This window comes from Phoca vitulina, unplaced genomic scaffold (genome assembly GCF_004348235.1).
Source record: "Phoca vitulina isolate PV1807 unplaced genomic scaffold, GSC_HSeal_1.0 scaffold4, whole genome shotgun sequence".
Taxonomy (NCBI): Eukaryota; Metazoa; Chordata; class Mammalia; order Carnivora; family Phocidae; genus Phoca; species Phoca vitulina.
In genome coordinates, this window is record NW_022589707.1 from 50,501,725 (window position 1) to 50,528,535 (window position 26,811).

Consider the following 26,811-nt stretch of genomic DNA (forward strand, 5'->3'; position numbering starts at 1 on the left):
AGCCTACAGAATTGTGAGGAATAAATGTTTGTTGTTTAAGCCAAACAAACAAACAAAAAACAAAGCGAAACTCTGTGTGTAATAAATAATCCTGGAGGCAGCAAGAAGAAAAAAAGACTTTCAATTCTAAGAAAATAAAAGTTATAGGGCAACAATATCATCTCCAAAGTATAAAGTATTTCATAAAGATATAGTAACACTAGCACACAAAACCAATAATGTAACTGAGCCACTTCATTGCAACATTCTCAGGAAGTACTTTGTGTTTAGGAGTAACTTTCAAGAACTACCTTTTATTCTATGTTCCAAATGAGCAAAATAATGTACCATAAAAACAACAAACTAAAAATTGCCCATAAGTTATAAACTACTCTCCTTTTCATTAAAGCTAAAACTCCCAAGAACATACAACATTAAAATCCTTTACAGAAAGTTGTCATGTCCAGGAGTCATTTGGGTTGATAACAATGATCTCAAAAGAAGCAAAAATAATTAAGTTGCACTCTGCAAGTGTAAATTATTAACATTCTAAAGCAATAGACCAGATAAATGCTTACAATAACACTACACTTTGTTGCCCAGAATAGCATAAGCTTGTTTAATGTCCTTATCATGATTTTGTACCAAACAGCCTCTCTATAATCAAAATCACCCAGCCTCTTCAAAATGCTTTTGTATCTCCAAGCAAATTCTATGTAGGTTTTAGTTTTTATAATAATTGAAAAAAAAACAACAATGAAATTTAAAATAGTAGCCTACCTATATAAGAAAAATGTTTCTAAATGAAATCAGATATTCCCTTCTTTAGTACAAAAATATTACTGTTATATTCATATCCCTTTACTCTTTCTTATCCTTACTAGTATAAAAGCACAAAAATAATCTTTCTTGAAGAGCACCAAACTTAGTAATAGTTAACTCCTCAAAAATTTACAGCTGTGTATTTCCAGAGGGACATTAATGGTGGAAACTTAAATTGTGCTAAGCAACCACCTGACAAGGAAAGAATGACCAATGCCCAAAGGAATTACATTTTGAAAAAGAGTACTAAGACCTAACTGTTCATCTAAATCTTTTAAGATATAAAGGCATCGTGATAAAATTTCCATTATCACATTTCCCAAACAATTTCACACCTTAAACTTAGTAGTATACCTACCTTGTTTGTGAATGCTGATATTCTGCTTTCCTTTTAGCAAAAATAGAAATATTCTACAAATTACATTTTAAGTATCACATACAACCTCTTCATAGAAATAAATGAAGATAATGTGTAATGTTATTTATTTCCTCTTAGTGAAGTTAATTTAGAAAACCGTCAAGAATTGAAAATAAAACCTTAAAATGCTTTCATCCTATCAATTCATACCCTCTGCTTATAGTCACCTCTACAAAGTATGCTGGGCATGTACATTCCCTTCTCTGGGCTTCCCTTTTCCCCAGAGGCAATCTCTCCCAGACCATTCCCTTCCCTTAAAAACTGACCAGGCATATTCATTCAACTTTACAGATGGTCTAATCTTGCTGATGTGATTCTTAAGTCTCTCAACACTTGGAAAGATGCAAGCACACATACACAACAGACATTGTAGCACACTTTGGCTTTTAGAAAACCAGTCCCTCAAATATAATGTTTCAAAGTATTTTAATAGCAAAATGCCCCCAAGCCTCTGTTCTGGGTAAGTTAAGACACTTAGAACTTTTGTCTACCAGACACCAGCATTGTGATGACTGCATACCTACAATATTTCAAACCATAAATTTTGAGAACTTAGAGGAAATGGTGGTAGAAGACAAGGAAATGCCCAAAGATTAGGCAGCTGTGGTTTAAATATTTATTAATTTGTATTTTGGGGGTGCTTATGTGTTAAGGACAGTGGTCTCATTCTGGGGTCATTATGTCCCCCCCAGGGGACATGTGGCAATGTCTGCAGACCTTTATTGTGTCATGCTGGGGAAGTGGGGACACTACTGATGTCTAGTAGGTAGATGCTGTGGATGCCGCTAAGTAATGGACAATGCACAGGAGATCCCTCCACAACAAAGGGTTCTCTGGTCCAAGATTTTAATTGTGCCAAGGGTGGAAAATCCTACACCAAAAAGGAAAAAACTGTGACCAAAACCAGAGATGGTCTTTGCTCTCAAGAGTTAAAAATTGTGCACACACAGATCAACCACCAGGCAGATATTTCCTCAAGAGACTTATTTCTGTTTGCCAAACATTGATGTTAATTTTAGAGAAAACATATTTATCACTGAGTAGCTTGTCATAGCTAAAATCAAAAGTGCAATTAGTATACAAAATAAATGCTTCCCACAGTCTTTAATACTAATTGCCGTCTTTCGACATTGATAATTTTACACCCTCTGACAATCGGGGGGAAGATGGAGGCCAGGCAACAATACGGGATTGAAGAGGGAGGCAGAAAAAGAGGAGGATGAGCAAATAAATTTTCCCTACTTTTGGATATCACAGTAGTGAGAATAGAAAGACAACAAAGAAAAGATAAAATATATGACTGAAAACTGCCACTGTTTAATTTTTCAGACTTGGAGAAAACAGTGATATGTTAAGTAGAAACAGCAAAGAAAACAACCCGAAACACAAAACAAAACAAAAGCCACTCAACAAGTTCTATATATATATGGTATGATCTAAGCTACATAAAGCACATTAGCACTCAGTGGTCAACATGAGCACTGAGTTCAAAGGGCATTTTATTTCTCTTACACTACTTTTCTATATTTTCTATAAGGATATATAACTTTTTAATTAGAAAAATTATATGTGTTTAAATGGAAACACTTTAAACTCTTTTGAAGTTTAAACCAATCCCCAAGGGGTCACAAGTAATAATATTATCTGTGCATAAAGAGAAATATGACAAAGGACCTAAATATCATTTCCTACTAAAAGAAACAAAGGTCTCTTGGATAAAATGGCTGATTCCAAGGTTGGAGCACGGAAGATTCCATATGATCCTGACATGTCTTGTGTCAGAAAAGTGAACTGCTTTTAACAACAACAACAAAAAAATAAAAATAGATCAAACAACATAGAAACCATCCCGAGGACAATCCACTGGCATCAGCTGAGACAATTTGGCCATTAAAGTAATTGAAAACAGCATGGATCGTAACTCACTCAATAAAGTAAGAATCTACAAGTCCATACTCATTTATTTTAGAGAAAGCAAATATACCAGTGCACAAGGGAAAGGAAAGTAATTGGGAAGAAATGGAAGTTTTCTTTTCAGTAGAACGCCAACTGATAAATAGAGAAGGAAACATGGAGTGGAAAAACATCATTTTGCAATCATTGTACCAAAAATTGATTCTTGCAAGAATCATCAAGCTATACTAACAGTGCCATGACACGTGTGCATGTGGGCAGGAGTGCTTGATGATCAACAGGATATTCAGATGGCCTCACCGCATCTTCGCAAAAATTACAAAAAGAAAAATGGTAACTCCACAGTGGAGAAACAAGGTAACACCTTAAACCCAGAGACAACAGACACCACAGGGCTCTGGATGCTTACAGTTAGAACAGGATATTATTTATGTGGCATTCCAAACAAAAATGCATGATCTCAATCTAATGACGAGGAAACAAAGGCAGATCTAGGGACATCCTCCCAAACAACTGGCCTGTATTTTTAAAAAATGTCACTGTCTTAAAAGTAAAAATCAAAGAACTGTAGCAAATAAAAGGAGAATCAAAAGGACATTACTAAATGCAGCATGCAATCCTTGACTGGATGCTGTACTGCCCTGTGAAAATATTTTAATATACTTATGACATTAATGGGGTAACTGATGAAACTGGAGTATAGACTATGGAGATAAGTACGGTATCTATGTTAAATTCACTCAATTTTATTATTGTACTGTGGCTCTTTACGAGAAGTATCTTCTTCTAAGGAAATACGCTCTGATGTAATAAGGGACAAAGGGTATGCCACCCACTCTCAGACGGTTCAGAAATAAAGTGGATATATATGTATAGAACCAAGGAGCAAAGGCAAACATTGGAAGTCCTACAGACTTCAGTGAATGAGGCTGAGCAAGGAGAACAATTTGGGGAGCTGAAAAAGCCCAGCACTTAAACAACACAGGGATTCTTTATACTGCAACTTCCCAGATCCTACAGAATTTGGTCAGCTGGGAAGCAGGAAATAACCCTGCTGCATATGGACTGCACACCCCAGTAAAAAAGCAAATAAATAAAGCAAAAAATCAAATCTTGATTTGAAGATGCTTACAATATGTTACTCTGGTTAATATATCTCCTTGTATTTGACTGTCCCATGTGCAAGAAAATAGTCCCCCCAAACACCCTTACTGTAACATCAGAATGGGGATTTACACTGCTGCACACAGAGACTACACAAAATCCTTGGCATGAGCCAGCAGCTATGACCTGCTTAACCATGCCCTGCACTATGGGTATTATTCCTGCCACGGAAATAGTCTTCTATGTTACAGGCTTAATTGAGGAGAGATTGAGAAGTATATAAAATGAAACTGAGTATTATTAAAGATTACCATCATAGAAAGAATAAAGTCAGCGGGAAAAAAAAATGTGTATGTATGCATGCAAAACAAGATGTGAGGTTTTTAAAGAGAAGAAGTTCTAACTTTTACTATTTCAAAACAAATACCTAAAGGTAAAGTTATGGTTCCTGAACAGAAAAGGCTTTTAAAATTTTTAAATAAAACAGCCCATTATTTTTTCCTGTATATTTAAAAAAACATTCATCAAAGCAAAAAACATGCAAGTACAAAATATTATATAGTAAGTGATTTAGAAAGATATATTCCAGAATTTACCTATCAAGTTACTTTCTTCCTTCAATACAGGATAACTATACATTAAACTAATTATGCTGTCATTAATCAAAATCCCTTTTAATTAATATTTTTATAAATTCCTTCTTTTATATAGTGTTCAAAGGCAATGAATATACTTAAAAAAAAAAAGATTTTATTTATTTATTTATTAGAGAGAGAGAGAGAGAGAGAGAATCCCAAGCAGACTCCGTGCTGAACATGTGGGCCTTGGGGCTGGATCTCACGACCTTGAGATCATGACCTGAGCTGAAACCAAGAGCCAGACAGACACTCAACCAACTGAGCCACTCAGGAGCCCCTGAATGTACTTTTTCAAAAAGCAATTTAAAACATTTATTGATGAGGTGCCTGCCTAGTTCAGTTGGTAGGGCATGTGATTCTTGATCTCAAGGTTGTAAGTTTGAGCCCCACGTTAGGTGTAGAGATTACTTAAAAATAAATAATTAAATAAATAAACTTAAAAAAACCCCACAAAAACAAACCCACCCAAAACACATTTATTGATCGATCAACTGTATTATCAACAGAGTAAATACAAAATCTCACAAAATGATGATTTGGAAGGGCTATATCTACCAAGATACGGTTTTATGTTACCCATTATTTCTTTATCTCATTAATATATATGGTCACTTATTTTATATATTATAATGCATACCTCTTGATTACTTGAATAAGGTGTGAAAAAATACTTTTTATAGAGAAAATAATTCCTTAAAAATTGATAATAAAATCAGCTCATCATAGATCCATTATTGCACATTTAGGGAAAATAGGGTAAAAAGAGGGAGAAAAAATATCTATAATTCTAACTTTAAGTAATGACCACTGTATACATTTTAACATACTGCTTAATTCTCCATTGGGGGAGTGCATACATGCAGAAAACATTTAAATCCAATTCTATTGTCTTTTCTAATATCACAGCAAAGAACAACTTTAACAAAATTGCATTAGAACACACAGTGATGAAATCTGATTCAATGACATCCTCTAGGATCTTTATTTTAAAAGCCATGTGTTCTAATGCATCACTTTAGGAAAATTGGAAACATTTTATTTTATTGAGCTCTTTTAAGCTGTAAAGCATTACTAAAACACTGATGGGAAAAAAAAAAAAACTAGCACAGCATAAAAGGGCATAAAAGTGAAAAAATGAAGACCACTACTTTCCAACTTTCATTTGTGATCTCATGTTCATTAAGTGGAATCCCACTCCATAGAAAAAATAAATACTTTTAAGGTTGTCTTATGTATCCTTTCAGAAAATGCCTATGCATATATGTCAACAAGTACCCACACATGTGTATAGAGAATGGGTTGAGGGGGCCTGGGTGGCAAGCTGGTTGAACGTCAGATGCTTGGTTTCAGCTCACATCACTTTCTTGGGGTCCGGAGCCTGCTTGAGACTTTTTCTCCCTCCCCCCTGTCCTTCCCCCTCAAATAAATAAATATTAAAAAAGAAAAGAAAATGGCTTGAACATTTACAATGGGAACCCAAGATATGTCAGACCATGTGCTATCAAATGATCCATAAATTCATCAGCTGTACCGAATGTACTACTCTGGTGGGGGGATGATGATAATGGCAAAGGCTATGTATGTGTGGAGGCAGAAGGTATTCAAGCAATCTCTGCACCTTCCTCTTAATTTTGCTATGAACCTAAAACTGCTCTAAAAAGGTAGTCTTTAAAAAAAAAAAAAGAATCAGCAGGGAGTGGTGCCAAATGCCAGAGAGTAAGTCAGTTTATTAAAGCCGATTTTGTATCAAAAGCAAAACTGATAAGAGTATATATGACTACTAGTTCAAGTGGAAAGTTAGAAGATGTTATTATGACAAGGAGGATTGAAGTGTATTTCATTTTTCTCAGGATTTTAATCAAGGAGAGGAAAATAGGATCCTCTAGAAAAAAAAAAATAACACCCCCCACAAATAACCAGTGGGAGAATTTAACTTTGGAGCATTTGCTTAAAAAACATAATGGACCTTCAGGAAGCTCAAAGGTGGTGGTGGGCAGGCATCCAACTTTCCACATTTATGAGTTTTCTCAACCAAGCCACTCCTGCCCTCATCCTCCCAGGAGGGGACCTGCCCAAGCCTGTCTAGCAGATGAAGCCATATTTGAAGGGCTGCACACAAAAAACACTTACCATACACACGAGTATTTCACAATGGGCACAGCATGAACTGGATAGAAATGCCAAAGCTAAGCCTAGGACTTAATGATACACAGCACTCTGATGATACAGGACTGTATTGCCCGACATAATTTTATAGCAGTGGACCACACAAACTCAAATTAAAAAAAAAACAAAAAACCAAAAACTAAACAAACAAACAGAAGAGAGCTATAAATTCTCAAGTACATTTTTTAAAAGTTTAAACATAAAGCGAATCATGTATTTGTATTTATTTATCAAGCATATGACTGGTACTAGTCAACAGAAACTCAACAGGGGCCAGCCAAAAAAGTTGCATGGTGCTCACTTTCTAGCAGGTGGAGATTTGACCCAAGCACTGCACAAAAGCCAGGCAGTGTGAGTTAACAAGAAGTAAGGGTCTCTAGCATGTTAAAGTGATCAAACGATGCATTTGAGCTGCAGTTGTGTTTGTTAATGCTTTAATAATTAAATATGTGTTTCTTAATTGATATCCATGAAGCATGGAACACTTTGAAAACCAGGGACCTAACACTAGATCCTCATCTAACAATCCAAGGCTCTGAGGTATCACACCACTTGCTTGAGGTCATGCATTCCATCCTAACATTGGTGATAAGGCAGAGATGAAAGCAAAAAATTCCTTCCATCAGGAGGCTTACATTCAGGGAATAGTCAGGGCCAGAACCTAATCAACCCAATCTCCACTTAGTGCACTTTCCAAAAAGCCAACCAAAATTGTTGCCGTGTCTTGGGCAATTATTTTTATGATACTCGAAGGCAGCTTTTTCATTATTTACCTCATAGATTTTATGGTTTAGAATTAGAAAGAGTAAAGCATAAATATTAATTTTCAAGTCTAGTTCAGCACTTTTATAAATTGAATTGGCATACGCTACTTCCCAAATGCCAAATCGTTTTCCATGGAGTTCTATTAAGGAAAAAACATTTATCTTTAGTAAGAGGAATTAACAGAAGTCCTGCCCCTCAGGGACATGTAAATAATAGGAAATTTATGGCACCATGGCTTGTAGTACTACAGAAGCTGATTATCATATTGTTTCCTGTAGAGGCTCACCTCTAACAAAAACATAATCTTCACACTCCTGAATACTGATGCCAAGTCCCTTCCCCCTAGCCAGCAGTTTCCTCTGTCCCAGCAATGTGGGGTTCTCCTTCCTGTTTATAATAACCCAATTCTATTACCTTCTATACTAAGAAAAACACATGTCATTTTTTTTTTCTTAGAAATGATCACATGGGACTTCATCAAGATAAAAAGCTTCTACAGAGCAAAGGAAACAATCAACAAAACTAAAAGTCAACCTACAGAATGGGAGAAGATATTTGCAAATGACTTAACGGATAAAGGGCTAGTATCCAAAATCCATGAAGAACTTAGCAACTCAACACCCAAAACCCAAAAAATCCAGTCAGGAAATGGGCAGAAGACATGAACAGATGTCTTTCTCCAAAGAAGACATACAAATGGCAAACACACATGAAAAGATGCTCAAAATCACTCATCATCAGGGAAATACAAATCAAAACCACAATGAGATACCACATCACATGGGTCAGAATGGCTAAAGTTAACAACTCAGGAAATAACAGATGTTGGCAAGGATGAGGAGAAAGGGGAACCCTCCTACACTACTGGTGGGAATGCAAACTGGGGCAACCACTCTGGAAAACAGTATGGAGGGTCCTCAAAAAGTTAAATATAGAGCTACCCTATGACCCAGCAACTGTACTACTAGGTATTTATCCAAAGGATACAAACATAGTGATTCAAGGGTGCACATGCACCCCAATGTTTATAGCAGCAATGTCCACAATAGCCAAACTATGGAAAGAGCCCAGATGTCCATGGACTGATGAATGGATAAAGATGTGGTATATATATAGTGGTATATTACTCGGCCATCAAAAAGGATGAAATCATGCCATTTGCAATGGTGTGGATGGAACTAGAGTGTATTATGCTAAGCGAAGTAAGTCAATCAGAGAAAGACAAATACCGTAAGATTTCACACATATGTGGAATTTAAGAAACAAAACAGATGAACACTGGGGAAAGGAAGGAATAATAAAATAAAATAAAAACAGAGGGGGAGGCAAACCATAAGAGACTCTTAACTATAGGGAACAAACTGAGGGTTGCTGGAAGGGAGGTGGGTGGGGGGATGGGGTAACTATGTGATGGGCATTAAGAAGGGCCCTTGATGTAATGAGCACTGGGTGTTATATGCAACTGATGAATCACGAAATTCTATCCCTGAAGCTAATGATATACTGTATGTTAACTAACTTGATTTAAAAAAGATCTTAAAAAAAAAAAAAAAAGATCAAAAATCCAGGAAGCTGTTGAAGTTAGTTTGAAAAGTAATAAGGTCCTTTGTGGAAATGTACAAGAACAGGATGACAGTAGAATTTTTTTTTTTTTAAGATTTATTTATTTGACAGAGAGAGAGACAGCGAGAGAGGGAACACAAGCAGGGGGAGTGGGAGAGGGAGAAGCAGGCTTCCCGCTGAGCAGGGAGCCCAATGCGGGGTTCGATCCTAGGACCCTGGGATCATGACCCAAGCCGAAGGCAGACGCTTAACGACTGAGCCACCCAGACGCCCCGACAGTAGAATATTCTAAAACTGCTCACCTCACAGTGGCTTATGACATATTCTCTGCAGTGTTTAAGAGCTGGTATTCCTTCTTATTACTTACCCCTGCCTGGGGGTTTTATTATGATTTATTTAGAAGTCCTCAAAGATAACAGTACATCTAACAACTGTTTTTTGAAAGTCCTCATCTAACATAAAAATAAATTGAAATATGAATAGACAAAATATAATTCTACATCTTTCACAGATTTAAGTTATTGTTTTCCTACTAAAATACTATTTGCATAATTAAGAAAATTAAAGGCAGCCCAAAATGACACTATATTTATGTATATATGTATGTATGTATTAAAGAACCCATTTATTTAAGAGAGAGAAAGAGAGAGCACTAGCACAAGTGGGGGGAGGGGCAGAGGGAGAGGGAGGAGTGGGCTCCCCGCTTAGCGCGGGGCTCAATCCTAGGACCCTGCAATCAGGACCTGAGCCAGAGTCAGACACCTAACCGACTAAGCCACCCAGGTGCCCCAAAACACTATCTTCAATATTAATGTGGGGCATTATGCTTTCTTATATGTTATCATTATATTTTTCTTTTTTGACATAAACAAAAGATACACCTGATATTAAAAATCAAGAAAGAATAACAAAGGCATTGGCTCTTTGGCATTTGCCAAAAGAATAGTTCATTCAGTAAGTTACCTAAACCTTATTTTCAAAATAGATGGTTTACAAATATGACTATCAGAATAGATGGTTTACAAATATGACTATCAGAACATTTTTTGGCACTCTTCACTCAACACATGCCAAATTCAGAACAAGTCAAATCATTCCATTTGGCATTTAACTGCCCAAAAAAAACTTACTAAAGAGACCCATGACATCAATAGCAACATTAGAGTGAGCTAAGAATGAAAAGTATTCTTGTGTATATCCTGCTAATATTTGCACATTTTATATTAAAAATCCAAAAATTATTCTAAACCATCAAGTATTTTATTCCCTAATAGATACCAAGGGAAAATGCTGCTGAAACTCCTAATGACAACCACAATCCTGCATTAAAATGATTCACATTAATCTGATTATTTTTTTTTTTTTTATTTTTAAATTTTATTTATTTATTTGAGAGAGAGAATGAGACAGAGAGAGAGCATGAGATGGGGGAGGGTCAGAGGGAGAACCAGACTCCCTGCCGAGCAGGGAGCCCGATGCGGGACTCGATCCCAGGACTCCAGGATCATGACCCGAGCCGAAGGCAGTCGCCCAACCAACCGAGCCACCCAGGCGCCCCACATTAATCTGATTATTAAATCCCTGTCCTATCTCTTGGGTTTAACTGTTTCAGCATTCCACTGAGTAAAAGTAGGAAAAAAAAAATCAGAATAGTCTGATTGGAAAAAAAAGTCAAATCGAAAGAGTAAAAAAGTCATAAAATTCCTTTAAGGTACAGATTTAAAAAATTCCATGGATCAGATATTCAGATAGATTTTATTTAAAAAATAAACCTCACAAAGAATTTCCTACTTATTTTCTAGCTATTTATATTCTAGTTATTTTGAATAATTTCAAATCACTGTGTAATTAAGGGCAAAATATTCTAATAGATGTACGATTTTCTCTTCCATTGTTTGTTTTAATGTCTATTATCAACTTCCTGCTAACACCAATGCTGAAGACAGTGGTTTGTGATTTTAAATTTAGTCTGAAACATGTGATATCACGTTTTATAAAGTACTTGAGGCAAGAACACCATCAAAGTGTGCTTTAAAATATAATCTACTACTTTTATGATCTTAAAAAGTCGACACATTGAGGAAAACATGTTTTTAAGTGAAATCATTGCTAGTTCCAGTATGGTTGGCTGTGAAACTGTAGCCCATATTTATCTTATAAATATTTATAATGTTATAATATTTTTTATAATTGTTTTTCTAGGGGGTTGTTCTCCCTGGAATGCTGTCCATTCCCTGGCTTGCCAAATTCACCAGTCCTTCCAGACTCAGTTCAAAATCTCTTTCTCCAGGAATTAGCCCTCCCACTGAGCTCCACCCATTCTGGAATTCATACTCATGTCTATACAGCTCTGGTTGGAGATTGAAGGCTGTGTGGAGGAGAGGTCATTTGAGCTGAGAAGGATTTGAGTAAAATTTGATATGCAGAAATGGGTGGAGGAGGGCATTCCAGGATCAGGAAGCCAGTGGGTGGGTAGAGGAGTAACAACATTGTTCCAATTAGAGTTGAAAGATGGCAGGCGCCAGGGAAGGCACTTGAACAAGCAAAGGGTTCTCAAAGGTATCTAACCTGTGGGCTGACATAAGCAGGACAGAGCTTTAGGAGGATTACTTCATTCAGTCCCTACTGGTTCACGGATTGGCCTGTCTCCTGAAGGATAGTATAAGCCTCTTGAGGACAAAGATCATGTCTTATTCTTTGGGATTTCTTGATCATAACAGATGCACACCAAGATTTTTCTTATTAACATACCAATTCTGAGATATATCTTTTATGACTCTCTGTTTAAAAATAATTTTTATCTTGGGGTGCCTGGGTGGCTCAGTCTGTTACGTGTCTGTCTTCGGCTCAGGTCATGATCTCAGGGTCCTGGGATCAAGCCACAGGTCCAGCTCCCTGCTCAGCCTCTGCTTCTCCCTACTGCTTCTGCTTGCTCTCTCTCACTCTCTCTCTCTCAAATAAATAGAATCTTTAAAAAAATAATTTTTATCTTCCCAAATCGAGGAAGATAGGTGTATACCAAATACTAATGTCAATACAATTTTATATTGAAATGTTTTATCAACTGGCCTATAATTGTGTTTTTCCCAACTGTAAACAGACAGAATTGGCCCTAAAAATAACAACTTGCTTTAATATAACATTTTACAGTACAGGGTATCCTCAAGCATCCTCAAAGTCACCCTGTAAGCTTGGTGAGCATCTCTGTTGTATATATATGAAGAAACTGAAAGCAAGGGAGATTGCTTTGGAAAATACATCTCACCCCAGAAGCTGGAGCGATGGTTTTCTCCCTCCAATTCCCAGGGCTCTGGTTGTGCTTGGCTGTCTCCCAGAGACCATCCATAATCATTTCCTACCAGATCAGAAGAGGCTACTTATTGGGCCTGCTTTACTCCACGATCAACAGACCAGGAAGAGATCCTGCTCAGAGGGTGATCAATGTAGTTTAAAGGGCTGCTTTGTCTTCTGGGTTTAACACAATTGCACAATAGACAATCAAATGGCAAGAGACAAAACCACCAATTTTCTAGCCTAAATGTATTAATTGGGAATTAAAGGGAATACTTTTTCCTTCTGATGCAGAAATAGCTTTCTATTTTTAATTATTGGAACAGTTCTGTTATACTCAGATAAGAGGCACTAGCCTAGAGTTTTAAATTGTGCAGCAATATAGTTAATATAAATACGAGTTGAAGCTGGAGATATACTAATGTGTGCTTCAACAATATCTGGCAGTGATAATGGATTGGCTACATTGTCCTTAGACTACTTCACTTTGAAGCTTAAGTAAATCTTCAAAAATCCTTCAAAGTCTGGGAAGACATGTCAAAAAATGATACAAAAAAAGTCCATGTTGGCCTTGGGAAACATTAACATTTAAAAAGTCCAAAACATAAGAAAAGAAACATAAATATCAGGAAACATTAAGTTATAAAGTTGTAAGAATCCAGGAAGTAAGTGTGAAAATAAGCATTTAGTTAAGCAAACCCTGAGTAAGAATCCTGCAGGCACAAGTTCTGAGTCTGGCCCTTCTATTCCTACATTAATATACTTGTCCTAACAATGCTGATATTGCTCACAACAGTTTTGGTACTTCTTTTTTGGAAAATGGTTTAGGAGACATAGAAGAAAACCAGTATCTCCATTCACATCTTGTTTTTTTCAGTTAAATTAAATATTTCGTACCCTTTGTTCAGACTGTCTGCAAATTACTTTGTCATTTTTCAAAAAAGATGAAAATTAGCTTCCAGTGAGATATTCATAAGCCTGTGACACAAGCACTGAGCAATGCCACCTACCTTTTAGTTTTGTGGAGAAGCTAAAATGTGATATGAAAAGTTTATGGAAATGCACTGTTCACAATACAGTCCTTTGCAGACTGAGGTGTAACTGTTTTAACATTAAATGAATAATTGCATAAGCTAAACTCCAAGAGTTAGAAAGAACATTTGTATTCATACTATTTCTTCTGCTTTGTTAAACAACAACGACAATTTTTAGAGGCTGTAATACTTCCAAATTCTCCTTTCAAAAACTTCATTATGGAAAATTTCAAACATACCCAAAAGTAGAGAGAACAGTTTAATGAAGTCAATGTACTCATCATCCAGCTTCAAGTGTTAACAAGTCAATTTCCTTATTAATACTCTTGCTCAGTGTCTGTCCTCCATGGTCACAGAATTATACTGAAGCAAATCTCAGATGTCATATAATTCCCTCCTTAAATAATACCGTACATATCTCTAGAAGACAAGGAATCTTCTAAAAATATATCTACAATAGTTTTTTCAAATGTAAAAGAAAATTCCATAATAGCATCAAATACTCTCTCAGTCAAAAAATGTACCTAAGAAAAGAAAATCAAATGTCAAGGAAACATTACCCAGAAAGATATAATGCTCAAAAACGAGCTATTGCCCTGCAAAAAAAGGAAAAAGCAATCTCTAAAAGCAGAGAGTTGGAGGTCTGGGGATTTAATGGGGGAAATCCAGGAATGGTATGCAAAATCTGTAACAGGTACAAATCGACAATTTTTGTTTCTTGGTTGACAGCATTCATCAATCAGTGTGTCAAGAAGCTTGAGAACGGAACACTTAAAGACCTTCTGCCCTTAGTTATGGCTGTGTGTGCTCGGTGCCACATCATCTCACATGGCCAGGAAGGATTAGTCAAGTAGGGAAACAAATCCACCTAAAATAACTTAGAGATCAAACTAAATTCAAATCAGCAAGCACGGAGTATATACTAGGTGCCAGACACTAGGATACGATTTTGAGAAACAAGGATAAATTAGTCCTAGCTAAGTCAGAGCTGAGAAGGAGACGGGGTCAAACAGATTCCTAAGAACTATACCAGAATGTCATGAAAAGGTACCTGCTTCAGGTATTTTCATGGGGAGCCAGAGGAAGAAGCAATGATTGGGGTGCGGAGGCACTAGGGCTCCTAAGAAGGTAGGAGAGGCTTAGAGCATGCCAATAATGTTACCAGCGACTCCTGTGTAAAGAGTTTTACTTATCCCCCTCAAACACAAGAAGAAATGTATTTCCTAGTATCTGTGATGCCCTCGCTGGATAAGGTGGGAGAGGTGATCGTGAAAACAAGTGGTATTTTGAAAGTTGAGCAGTCCATCAGATCTGAGGAGGAGACAAGAGACTTAGTGGTGAAGGAAGGGAGGGCATTCCAGGAAGAGAAAAACAGGAACAAAGGGGTGGAAATTACTGGCATGTGAGGGAACCAGCAGTGTAGTGACCTTAGAGTGTGTGGGAGGGGCTGGCTGACTGGAAATGCAGGCTGGGACCAGAAGATGGAGCCTTCCAAGCAAGAACTGGGCCTCTGTTCTGTAGCCAGTGGAAAGCTATGGACACGTTTTAAGTAAATCAATTCTGTCTTTACAGAGTATGTCTCATCCTTGGGGGGTGATGGGTGCTCAAGGTTTACTGAACTGGTGGCACCTTGAATTAGCTGCATGGGCTTGAGGTGAGAGAGAAGCAGGCTACTTAGGAATCCACGGCAATGGGCCAGAAGAGGTCTAGGGTGGCAGTAATAGAAAAGAGAGGAGACACAAAAATTTCAGACATTTCAGAAAACATTATTTTTAAAAAGGTGACAAAAGAAACAGAAGAGAGACCAAAGCATCATGCAAATATTATTATGCAGTGTGGAAGTGTGTTTCTATGTTCCAATTTCTGTCCTAAAGTGGGAATATACATATAAGCCATAAACACATAAAATATCTCAGGAAGGATATGAGAGAAACAGATACCAATGGTTGCAGGGCATGGAGAAAAGACTGGGAAAGGGGGTAGGAAGGAGGCTTTTGTACCTGTGGCATGCTGAACCACATGAATGTATTATCTATTGGTTAGTGGAAAGAATATATAATTTCCCCCTTATTGCCAGCCACATAGGCAGAGAATCGTAGAAAGAGAAAAGGTTTTGGAGACAGATCTGGGTTCCAATTCTGGCTCTGACACTTCCTAACTGGTGGGCAAATTTATTAAGTTCTTTTAGTTTCTGTCCTCTTATTTGCCGAAAGAGAGATTACTAATTCAGGTCACTCTAACAATGGTTAAATTTAATCCCATAGAAAGCATCTGCTAGAATATCTGGCACAAATTAAATACTCCATAAGTGGGTGGTAGTTTTTTATTACCAATAAAACTTCTAATACATTCTTAGTACAAGAAAAGTTCCTTGATCAAGTTTAAGGTATGCTTATCAGCTAGTCTTATTCCTACATTAAATATTTACTCTGTACAAAATGATTAATGTAATCCATCTGATGAATGCTATCCATTACACATCTGTTTCTAGGAATTTAAACAACATATTATTTATCTGCATTTCTTTGTAGATGTTAGTTTTTGTCTTTAAATGGCATTGACTAAATTTACTGAAGTCATGTATTCAGAGGACTAAATACCAACCAGATGCCAATAAGCACCAAGAAAATAGGTAACAAGTTGCTATCCTCGAGGAACTAACAACTTCAGTGAGACAAACAGGTGTGACCTTCAAGTAACCATGGCCCCAATTTGGCACAAGATATGGAAATACTGGCAATGAAGTACCCAATTCTGGACACACATCCACCATAAAATGTTCAGTCACATGTTAGAGGAGGTTACTCTGCAAGCATTTTCTTAGGTTCCTGGGTTTCTTCTGCATGATACTGTGTTTTAAATCAATTGTAACTGTGGCAGTAACAGCATTTTAAGTGTTACAAAATATTGGTCACTCTCAAAAGCCTTACTACTTGTTGTCTGAACAAGCCACATCATTATTAAAGCATCATCAAACAACAGTTTCTTTGTTATACATTGAGATGAATAATTACAAAGTATTTTCATGTGAGATGTTCTGGCTCAGATCTGCCCCAGCCTGTAAAGATGAAGCCTTAAAAAGAAAACAGCTGGAGTTTAGAAAAGATTTTGTTAAATGCAGGAAATAATGATGAACATCTTCCAGGATTTCAGAAGTGTTATGAATGCCAAAAAAAAAAAAAAAAAAAAAGGAAAGAAAGAAAGAAAGAAAAAGAAAGATCGAAGGCATAAGGCCAGAAGAAAATGCATTTCATTTCATATATGGCACTGTGTGGAGAAAGAGGGTGGTGGGGATGCTTAACAAAAAAGTCTAGATGATTATTCAAGTATTTCTCTTTGAAGTACATGAGTCTAGGAAGAAAACTCAACACTAGTCCATACAGAAACAACAGTAACACATAAACACTTATTTCTAAAGAAGCTTTCATTGAGGCCGTAAATATGTTACGGGTGCGCGCCCTGGAGGAATGACTGACTTCGTATTAGCCAGCAAGTCTTGCTTCTGAGCCACAAGAGGGTACACACTTGCATTTACCACCTAGCTACCTATGGTGGAAGCTCAAAGCTCGAGGCAACATATTACAGTTGAATGAAGGTTGGATTAAGAGGCTAATCTAAGGCTATATATAGACAGCAACACCAATTTAATCTCCGCCCCTTTCCCCTCCCCTCCCTATTTCCATAAATCTCAAGATCTGAGTTACAAAGAGACTGGGAACTCTAGCAGAGCAGAGGCCCTCCTTTCCCCCTTCCCCCCCAAGCCATCTCTCATAAACGAAGTATTAGTTTAAGTGTAAATTGCTTTCAAACATCCTTAACAGGCACCATAGGGCGATCAGATCCGGTTTCTTCTGTAGCTTCCACAGAGGCCAGAGATGACAAGTAGTGTGTGTGTTTTTGGACAGCGGGGGTAGGGGGGTAAGGGGGTGGCGGTCGAGGCTTGCCAAAAGAGAACTACCTTCTTCAGAGACTATTCTCATGATGCGTCCACCTCGCTCGCACTGGGAAGCGCTCCTCCCCATCCCACCCCTAGCCCCAAGCCCCAGTCCCGGCCTCTGGGAAGCCGCATCTGGCGGTGCCACGCACGAGACGATATGCACCCGCCGCTTCCCACCGCGTGGCCCGCCCCCGCCGGCTCGCTGTGCCAGGGTCTCCCCGGGCGGCCAAATGTGGCAAGTGGAGAATCTTCAATCTGGGGTACTGATACGCGGTATACGCGATGGTACTGGGGTAGAGGGCAGGCTTCCCCACCGGGGTACAGGAAGCCGCCCCAGCAGGCACATGCTTCCTGCCCGCCAGCTCCCGCCCGGATGCAAGCCCCCGGCGGGGCGGCGGCCGCGGTTCCCGCAGGCTTCCAGGCTTCCCCTGTCCCACCTGGGTTGCTTCTCACCTGTCGGAGGAGGTAGCGGCGACGCGCGAGGCTGCAGGCTGCGGCGATTCCGGCAGCGGCGGTGGTACCCGCGGCAGTGGCGGCGGCAGACAATGGAGGAGTGAAGGACAGACACATTGACATCGACCCACAGAGCCCGGCGCAGCCCCGCCTCCCGCACCGCCCCGCCTCCCAGTCCGCCCCCGTCCCGGGCTGCTCCACTCCTGGGAAAACGGTGGGGGCTTGTGGAGACAGCCAGGGACCTCTGCACGCCCCGAGCAGCCATGGGCGGACCCGGAACTTCTGAAAAGATAATTTAAATATTGCGTATGTCTAAATATCTGAACAGAGCGCAGGAAGGGGGTGGGGAAGGTGGAAGAGGAATTTGATTCCCCCCTCTGATTTTCTCCATTGGGTTTTTCCTTGCCAGGCTGCTCAAATAGGAGTCTCTCGCTGCCGCCTCCTGTAGCTCCTCCTCCCGGCCTGGCCAATGACGCGCGGGCGGGCGGTGACTGTCGCTGGGCTTGCAGCGACAGACCTCCCGGCTCGCTGGAGCTCGCCAGCTGCTCGCCAGCCCGCGGGAGGGAGGAGAGAATTCGAACGCTTCCGCGGTTGGCTACTCAGCGTCCTGGTCTCGAGTTGCCACATTGCGGTTGGCATTCCTAACACACACATACATAGTTTCTTTTTAATACCTCCAAAGAAACAGAATCATCTTCAAGCTGGCGGGAGCAATGGTTCATATAACGAAAGGCGAGCTGACCCAGGAAGAAAAGGAGCTGCTAGAAGTCATCGGGAAAGGTATGGGTGCTGGGCTGCAACGGGGCGCTGCCTGCCTGGTCTGGGGGCGTGGCGGAGCCCTGGGGGCGCCCCTGGCCGGGCTGACCCTCCGCTGCGGTTCTGCGAGGTTCGTGGCCTCGCACCGGGAAATAGCGTTTCCCCCAGTGGCCTGGGACCGGTTGCGGGGGCGGAGAGGAGGGGGACGAGACGCTGGGACAAGAACGGAGGCAGCAGGGGTTCGTCTCCCAAACCAGCTTTGGAAAGATACACATTTCCAGGTCCCAGCTTAGATTATAATGAGAGACCTCTGTGTCTAGGTCCCATGATGCGCATGCTTCGAAACTCTCCAGGTGATTTTGACCACCGTCTGTCTTGGCGACAGTGGCCTCAGGTTCTTAGAAGGGTGTCTAAAGGGCCCTTTCGACTTCCGGAGGCCGAAAGATCTGGATCCCATAGCTGTCCCCGCCCCCGCCTGGGGGTGGAGGGAACTCCTAAGGAGAAGGGTTCTTTATAAGGGCACAGAACTAGGTCTGTAATTCGCTACATTGAGGGTTCTGCGTCCGGGCCTCCCCGGCTTCCTTCCAGAAGCCCCCGGCCCCCGCAGGAACCCGCAGGGAAGCGAAGAGGTAGGCTAGGCGTCCACAGCCCTCGGCGCACTTAGCACAGCTTCGATCTTCTCCCCGCGCTCTTCTGCGCCTTCCCTTCCACTCTCCCAACGCCTGTCCCACTTCCGCCGCTTCGGGTGCTGGGGAGGGAGATGTAGGCCTCCGGGACGAGCCAGAAGCCATGTTTCTCCTTCAGTCCCCGAGTGGATGTCCCGGAGGAGTTCCCTGCTGAGTCCCGTTACCTGGCAGGTGCCAAGAGCGTGACTACGTGGCTTCTCCTGCACAGTCACAGCTCGGGGATGGGCATGGGCGGGACTGCGGACAGAGTTAAGGTGGTTGGTTTACGCTCAAGAGTGAGATAGCCACATCTGCCCTGGAATGGCAGAGAGGCCAGTTACCGCAGCCTAAAGGCTTCCCAGTTTCCAGTCTTCTTTCTCTTAAGCAGCCAGGCTCAAATCTGGACCCCCCAGAGAGTAAGGCAAATTTATTCTTCATACTGACAAGGGAAGTCTAAATGTAAAAGAGAAAAAAAAAACCGATTTGAACCCAACAGGTGCTGATGAGCTGAGCCCACCTCATCTGATCTCAACAATTTTAAGTCAGTCACATCTACATTTATCATAAGTCTTCTTTGCCTAGAACTATGGGACATGGAGTTGGTGCTTTTATTGTTTGTTCTGCACAGTTCTGGCCGACCTTTTTAGCACTGCAGTCTTTTGTTCCTCCTGTCTCTGGGTAATTTCTCCCTTCCCTCAGTGGCTCTGGGATTCAGTTCAGAAATCATGGGAGCCCCCACTGTGTGCCAGGTACTGTGCTGGGCAAAAGGAAACAGGATCCACTCAAAATCCACCCACATTCTGCTTTTAAACAGTCCAGAGCTATCAGTTTTTCAAAGTATAAACAAGTGAGCAGTCTTATAAAGTGGGTTTCTGGAAGGGATGGGGGGGGGGATCCTTGGATATTTTCTTAGGTGTACACCAGTTTTTATTTTAAAGATGGTGTAAAAGAGAATTAATGTCAAGTTTAGTCTGGTTAGTGCTGTGATGTTTCTGGGTCCACACTGTACATCAAGTTGCATTCGAGCCGAGACAACGTGGTTCACCAATTTCATTGGCCCAAGCCATGAGAAAATAACTGAGACGGACTTAGTCTGTGATACATTCTTGTCAAGTGAAGGTCCTTGGGACATCACTGTACTCTCAAAGAAAAATAATGGGAGATATGAGAAAATAACTATAGTCAGCCTTTATTGAATGTTGGTATGAGCCAGGCATAATTCTTAGTACTTTACATATGTTGATACATTTGATCTTGATGAGCTAGGAATTATTTTTAAGCAACAGCATGATGAGAGACTATATGGCGTGTTGGTTCACCATGCAGGTCTGATTTGGAATCCTACCACAATCATTTGCTGGCGATGTGGCCTTGGGCAAGTTACTGTTTCTGAGCTTCCGGTTCTCCTTGGTTAACATTGTTGGGAGGATCAAATGAGTTAGTGTCTGTAAAGCATTTAAAGTGCTATTTGTCTTGTCTGTTATTATGGTAAAGACAGTGATCTCCAATTTATAGACACAGAAACTGAGGAACTGAGAAGTTAGATAACTTGTCCAGTGTCACACAGGAAATAAGTGGCAAAGCAGAGATAGCATTTGGCCTATAGTCCTAGAAATACACTGGACTTGAAAACTAACTAAACAGGGGCACCTGGGTGGCTCAGTCGGTTAAGCATCTGCCTTCGGCTCAGGTCATGATCCCAGGATCCTGGGATGGAGCCCTACATCGGGCTCCCTGCTCAGTGGGGAGCCTGCTTCTCCCTCTCCCTCTGCCTGCCGCTCTGCCTACTTGTGATCTCTCTCTCTCTGTGTCAGATAAATAAAATTTAAAAAAAAGAAAAGAAAACAAACTAAACAAAAAAAATGAAACCAGAACCATAGCAGTCCATACCATAGTCACTTCTAGAGGCAATTTAATTTCAGCAACGCAGTATCATCTGTCAAGTTAAATTCATTTTAATTCTAAATGTTACTGATTTTGTAGTTTTGTGTGCGTTTAATTTGTAAAATATTTTTTGGTTTACAATGGAATGAAGGTCCTAAGCGAAGTTTATATTTATATTCATAAGAAACATTTTTTTTTAAGTGGGTGGGTAGAGTTCTTAATTCTTTTTTTTCCCCTTTAATATATTTCTCGACTTTGGGAAGTACTACATTAGTCAGCACTAGTACCTGGAACTGACAATAAATTTTCAGCCAAGTATGACCTGTCATTTTGGCCAATCCAAAATAAACTCAGCAAATTACTGAGTATCTCTCTTCAGTCAGTCAGTGCCCTTCAGAAGTTAAGCAGACTGTGAGTGATACTTAACAATCTAGAGAATGCTATACATTGCTTCTGGACACTTTTAGAATGATTTCTTCTTCAAGTGAATTCATGTGCTAGGTAGTTTATAGATTGTATATTTGTTAGAAATGCCAAGAAGAAGTTCCAGATAAAACTGAGAAGCTCTTTCATATATAGCATTCATATCATAGTTAATGATGGCACCCATTCAATGACATTTAAGAAAAGAAAATTGAAATCACTGAAGCACATCCAATGGGCTTATATTACATGCAGATTGACCCATTCTTCTAAGTTCTGATATCTTTTTTGTTAAGCACTGAGGAAGCACTATTTCAAAATAAATTAAACTTTCCTTAAGGGTATAAACCAGAAAATCTTCATTACTTGTTTAGTACCTGAAATCTCTGGGATTGTGGACTTAATGAGAGAGTAATGAATTTACTGCTTTTTTTTCATTATTTACATAAGAGGAATTATGAAACAGGCTTGGACAATAAGGTTTATTTAACCAACTATATTGAGGTATAAAGTACGATAAATGGTGCATATTTAAGTGTATTCCAAACCTTCTATAATTTTCTACTGATGTCATTAAATTAGGAAAACAAAATTAGAAGTCATCACAAGTTTTTCTTCTTTGGGTATTTTGCTCATCTATTTTCCAAAATCTGTTTGAGAAAAAAATTTTCATCTTGGTCCCTGCATTTTAAAAGGCTAACTGGTATTCAGTGGTATATGTGTGCATGCCTCATCTTTATTTACTTATTTTAAATTGCTTCCTGACAAGACAGATTTAACTTAGACTGTTGGCCATTGGGCTAAACATTTTATAGAATTATTGGCCTATTCTCTCACAGTGAGCCAAATGTTTATTATTATAATCCCCACCCTCTCCCAACATGGAGCATGCTTTGACGTGCTCACAGTCCCTCTAGTATTCTCCCTTTCCTGTGTAAACATCTCCTGATCAGATGGAAAATCACTTCAGTCATTTCTCACTGGATAATGGAAATCAACCAAAGCATCTTCCTGAAGTGAAATTGGGGTGCCGGAGTTTTTGTTCTATTTTAATTCCTTTCTAAAGATGTAGGAGAAAGTCTCTGATGAGAAGGCCAGATACGGATAAGTTCCACGTAGAACTTGCTTACGTGCTTGAGAGCTTTCCCCCATTCATTCCGTAGCCCTTCAGCCCGTGATACTAACTGCCCTTAGATGGAGTACAGGGTCAGAAAAATGTGCTTTTTACAAGATAGCTGCTGTCAGAATCCAGGGACTTGTAGATCATTCACTTGACACATTTCCCCAGCAGAGCTATTTCTCTGTCAATCTAGGAGACATTTCTCTGTCTGTTCCCTGTTGGTGTGAGGCAACCAGATGACTTGCCTAAGGAGCAGGTGAGGGAGAGAGAAGCATGCTAATCTTTATTCTGCATTCCACATTTAACTCTGGAAAACTAGCAGAATTTAGCACGTTCCTAAACTATAATTTTCAGTTGAAAGAAAAAACTCCTAGTTGTGGGATGCTCCTATTCTTTTATGTCCTTGTGGAGAAGAGGCTCATCTCATCCTTTCTTCCTGAGAACGTTCAATTTCATTGTTCCTTTCCCCGTCAAACCAGAATTTTTTTGGCAGAACGAGTAGCTGACTATTATTAACGATGATAATAGCAACATTCTCTCTTGCAACTACTTGATTGTGTCAGTATGCCTTACAGAAGACTGGAAAAACCTGACGGTTGTGGCCCCATTATAGCTTATTTCCAAATTTACAAACCTAACCTTCAGGTTTATGTTCGAGGACGTTAATTATGACAGTCTGAGTACTGACCATAAGGCACTTTTCTATGGAACCAGCCTTCAAAGAAATGTTTACCTAAGCATTTCTAAACCAAGAATTCTATTATAAGTATGCTGCCATCAAGTCACAGGGTCTGGTGATGACAGAGTATAGAAATACTGACTGTACTTAGAACTCCAATTATTACATTGACTGGAATTTAAGGTTTAGATGGTGGGTTGGACTAGATGCCCTTCAAGATTTCAGTATTAAGAGTCTTATTTATGCTTTGTGGTTATTGTATCACTGCCAAAAGGAAAATATGCCCAATTTAATATACCCTAAGGTCAGTGGAAGTAAAAACAAGATGGAGCTATTTTAGTTTCTATAAATCTGTTCTTCTGGATAATTACTTGGTGGAAAAAATACTATGTGTTGATGCTTTATTTCTTAACAATCTAACCAGACTAGTTTTAGTTTTATATATAACCCTTTAACATTTGTTTCCATGATGCTAGATTTTTTTTTCCTGTTGTAATGATAAATAACCTTATTTTGCATTTTTTTTCTTTCCTTCCTTCCTTCCTTTTTTTTTTTTCTTTTTTAAAGGTACTGTCCAAGAAGCCGGAACACTATTAGCCAGCAAGAATGTCCATGTCAACTGTTTGGATGAGGTAAAATTTAAAAAGTTGAATAAAGTGCTTTACTTTTTATAAGAATGGATAATATATGAAATGTAATGGTAACAGTTTTCTAGCATTTGTGCTTAAGTTATATTAATCTGTAAACCAAATGTAAGTAGACAGGTTACAAAAGATAAATAAGCATGTAAAAACATGTTTAATTGTATTAATCAAATAAGTCCAAATTAAACCAAATCATACCATTTCTTGAGAAACATTGGACTTTTATATACTGATGGATTAGGTGTAAATTGACATCACACACTGGAGAAAATTTTAGAATCTGTGTCATTTTTAAATGTGCATACTTTTGATACAGCAATTATACTTCTAGGGTAAGCTAATCAAACCTAAACTCAACTTCCTAGAATAATTGCTCTTCAAAATAATTTTCTGCAATGATGGTGGTGTCTTTTCTGACCTGTACAATATCAGCCATTAGCCATGTGGGGCTAGTGTCTACTTTATTATACAGGGTGGCTCTAGTGCTAGAAAGTTAGATGAACATCACTTGCTCATGCAAAAGGGGAAGCGGTTTTATTGACTCTTTACCCAGAAATGTGTACCAAAATTAATGTCAGACAAAATAAAGTTTAAAGCAAAAAAATTAAAAAATTTTAAAAAGATGACTTTTTCTCCTAGATTAAATTACTAATTAACCCACCAAGAATATAGTAGCTTTAAGCCTTCCTTATAAGCTTATAAGCTTTGAGATTCATAAAGAAAAAGATAGAATTCAAAGGAGAAATTTGTAAGGTCACAATAATACCTTTAAGAAACCGCCAGATTAAGTAGCAAAAAAGTAATATAGGGAACAGAAAATTTGGATAACTAATTGACAGTCAATGCACTGTGTGTAAAATGGAAAAAAAATAGTACATTTTCTTTATGTGGAACATTGATAAAAAATAGTCTATGTATTATACTATCTTATAAAGGAAATTTTAGCTAATTTCAAAGAAGTTCACCTAATGCAGTAGGATACACTGAAAATAAACAAAAATATGATCCAAATAACAAAACAACCTGAAAAATTTATTTTAATTCTAGGTAATTCTTGGGTTAAAGAAGGAATAGAAGTAGAAATTGTCTACTATTTAGAACTGAAAACAACATTTATCAAAAGCTACCATTTATCAAAATCTGGGTTATATGGCCAAAGTGATAGAGGAAATTTTGCAGCATTTATTATTGTACTTTCAATCTGTGGTGTTCTGAGCTTTTAACTCGAAATTTTAAAAAAAAGATTAGGCTATACTCAGAGGGTAAAGGAAATGAACCAGTGAAATAAAATAGAAATAAACATTTGAAAAAGCCACCAGGCACAAGCAACAAAAGAAAAAAATAAAAATTTTTATGCTTCAAGTATACCATTAAAAAAGTGAAAAGATAATCCACAGATTGGTTTTACAATCATATCTGATAAGGGACTTAAAATTAGAAGCTATTATAAACTTCTACAACTCAATAATAAAAAAGACAACCCTATTATAAAATGGGCAAAGGATCTGAATAGATACTGCTCCAAAAAGATATTCAGATGACCAATATGCCCGTGAAAAAATGCTTGATATTAGTTGCCAGGGAACTGCAGTGAGATACCACTTCATACCCCTGGGATGGCTATAAAAAAAATGAAAGCTAAATGCAAATGAAAAAATGCTCAATATTAGCTGCCATCAAAACTGTAGTGAGATGGGGCACCTGGGTGGCTCAGTCATTAAGCATCTGCCTTTGGCTCAGGTCATGATCCCAGGGTCCTGGGATTGAGCCCCACATTGGGCTCCCTGCTCAGCAGGGAGTTTGCTTCTCTCTCTCCCACTCCCCCGCTTGTGCTCGCTCACTCTCTCTCTCTCTCTTGCTGTCTCTCTCTGTTAAATAAATAAATAAAATCTTTTAAAAAAAAATACAAACTGTAGTGAGATACTATTTCATACCCACTGGGATGGCTATAATAAAAGAAATAATAACAAGTATCGGTGAGGATGTGGAGAAATCGGAGCCCTCATTAATTGTTGGTGGGTGAGTGATGCAGCCACTCCGGAAAACAGGTTGTGAGTTCCTCCATTGGTTAAACATAGAGTTTTTTTTTTTGTTTGTTTGTTTTTTTTTTAAAGATTTTATTTATTTATTTGAGAGAGAGAGAATGAGAGACAGAGAGCATGAGAGGGAGGAGGGTCATGCAGTTATAAAGGAAATTTTCCTAAGTTTTTGTTTAAGCCAATACATATGAAAACCTATATAAAAGTAACTTCATAGAAAAATAAAAATGAATATATTCATCTCATATAGAATATGAGATTCCAGAAAACTGGAATAATTAAGGAAAATTTGTGTAAATATATTTAAATGCCAACCACTTTCTAAAGCTGCAAACCTGAGTAAGCGTTACAAAACCTTCAAGGGCTTCTCATTTTACACAGATTATACTGTTAGTTCGTAGAAAGACAGGAAGATACCCAACTCATTTGATAAGACTAGCATAACACTGATGCCAAAACAGGAAAAAGCCGAAGAAAACCTTGGGCCCAATTCAGTTTATAACTCAGATGCAAAAGC

General features: G+C 38.8%; 2 protein-coding genes across 2 annotated transcripts in view; one reads left to right on the forward strand and one right to left on the reverse strand.

Annotated features, from left to right (window-relative positions):
• Positions 1–18,224, reverse strand: part of BZW2 (basic leucine zipper and W2 domains 2) — a 62,787-nt gene extending 44,563 nt beyond the window's left edge. The window contains exon 1 of the mRNA XM_032401998.1: positions 18,085–18,224. The gene's annotated coding sequence lies outside the window, so the exon portion shown is untranslated. The remainder of the gene's footprint in view (positions 1–18,084) is intronic.
• A 323-nt stretch (positions 18,225–18,547) lies between these two features.
• ANKMY2 (ankyrin repeat and MYND domain containing 2) overlaps positions 18,548–26,811 on the forward strand; it is a 38,373-nt gene continuing 30,109 nt past the window's right edge. The window contains exons 1-2 of the mRNA XM_032401999.1: positions 18,548–18,864; positions 24,179–24,243. Of these exons, the coding sequence (XP_032257890.1) occupies positions 18,798–18,864; positions 24,179–24,243 (132 nt within the window). The 5' untranslated portion in view covers positions 18,548–18,797. The remainder of the gene's footprint in view (positions 18,865–24,178; positions 24,244–26,811) is intronic.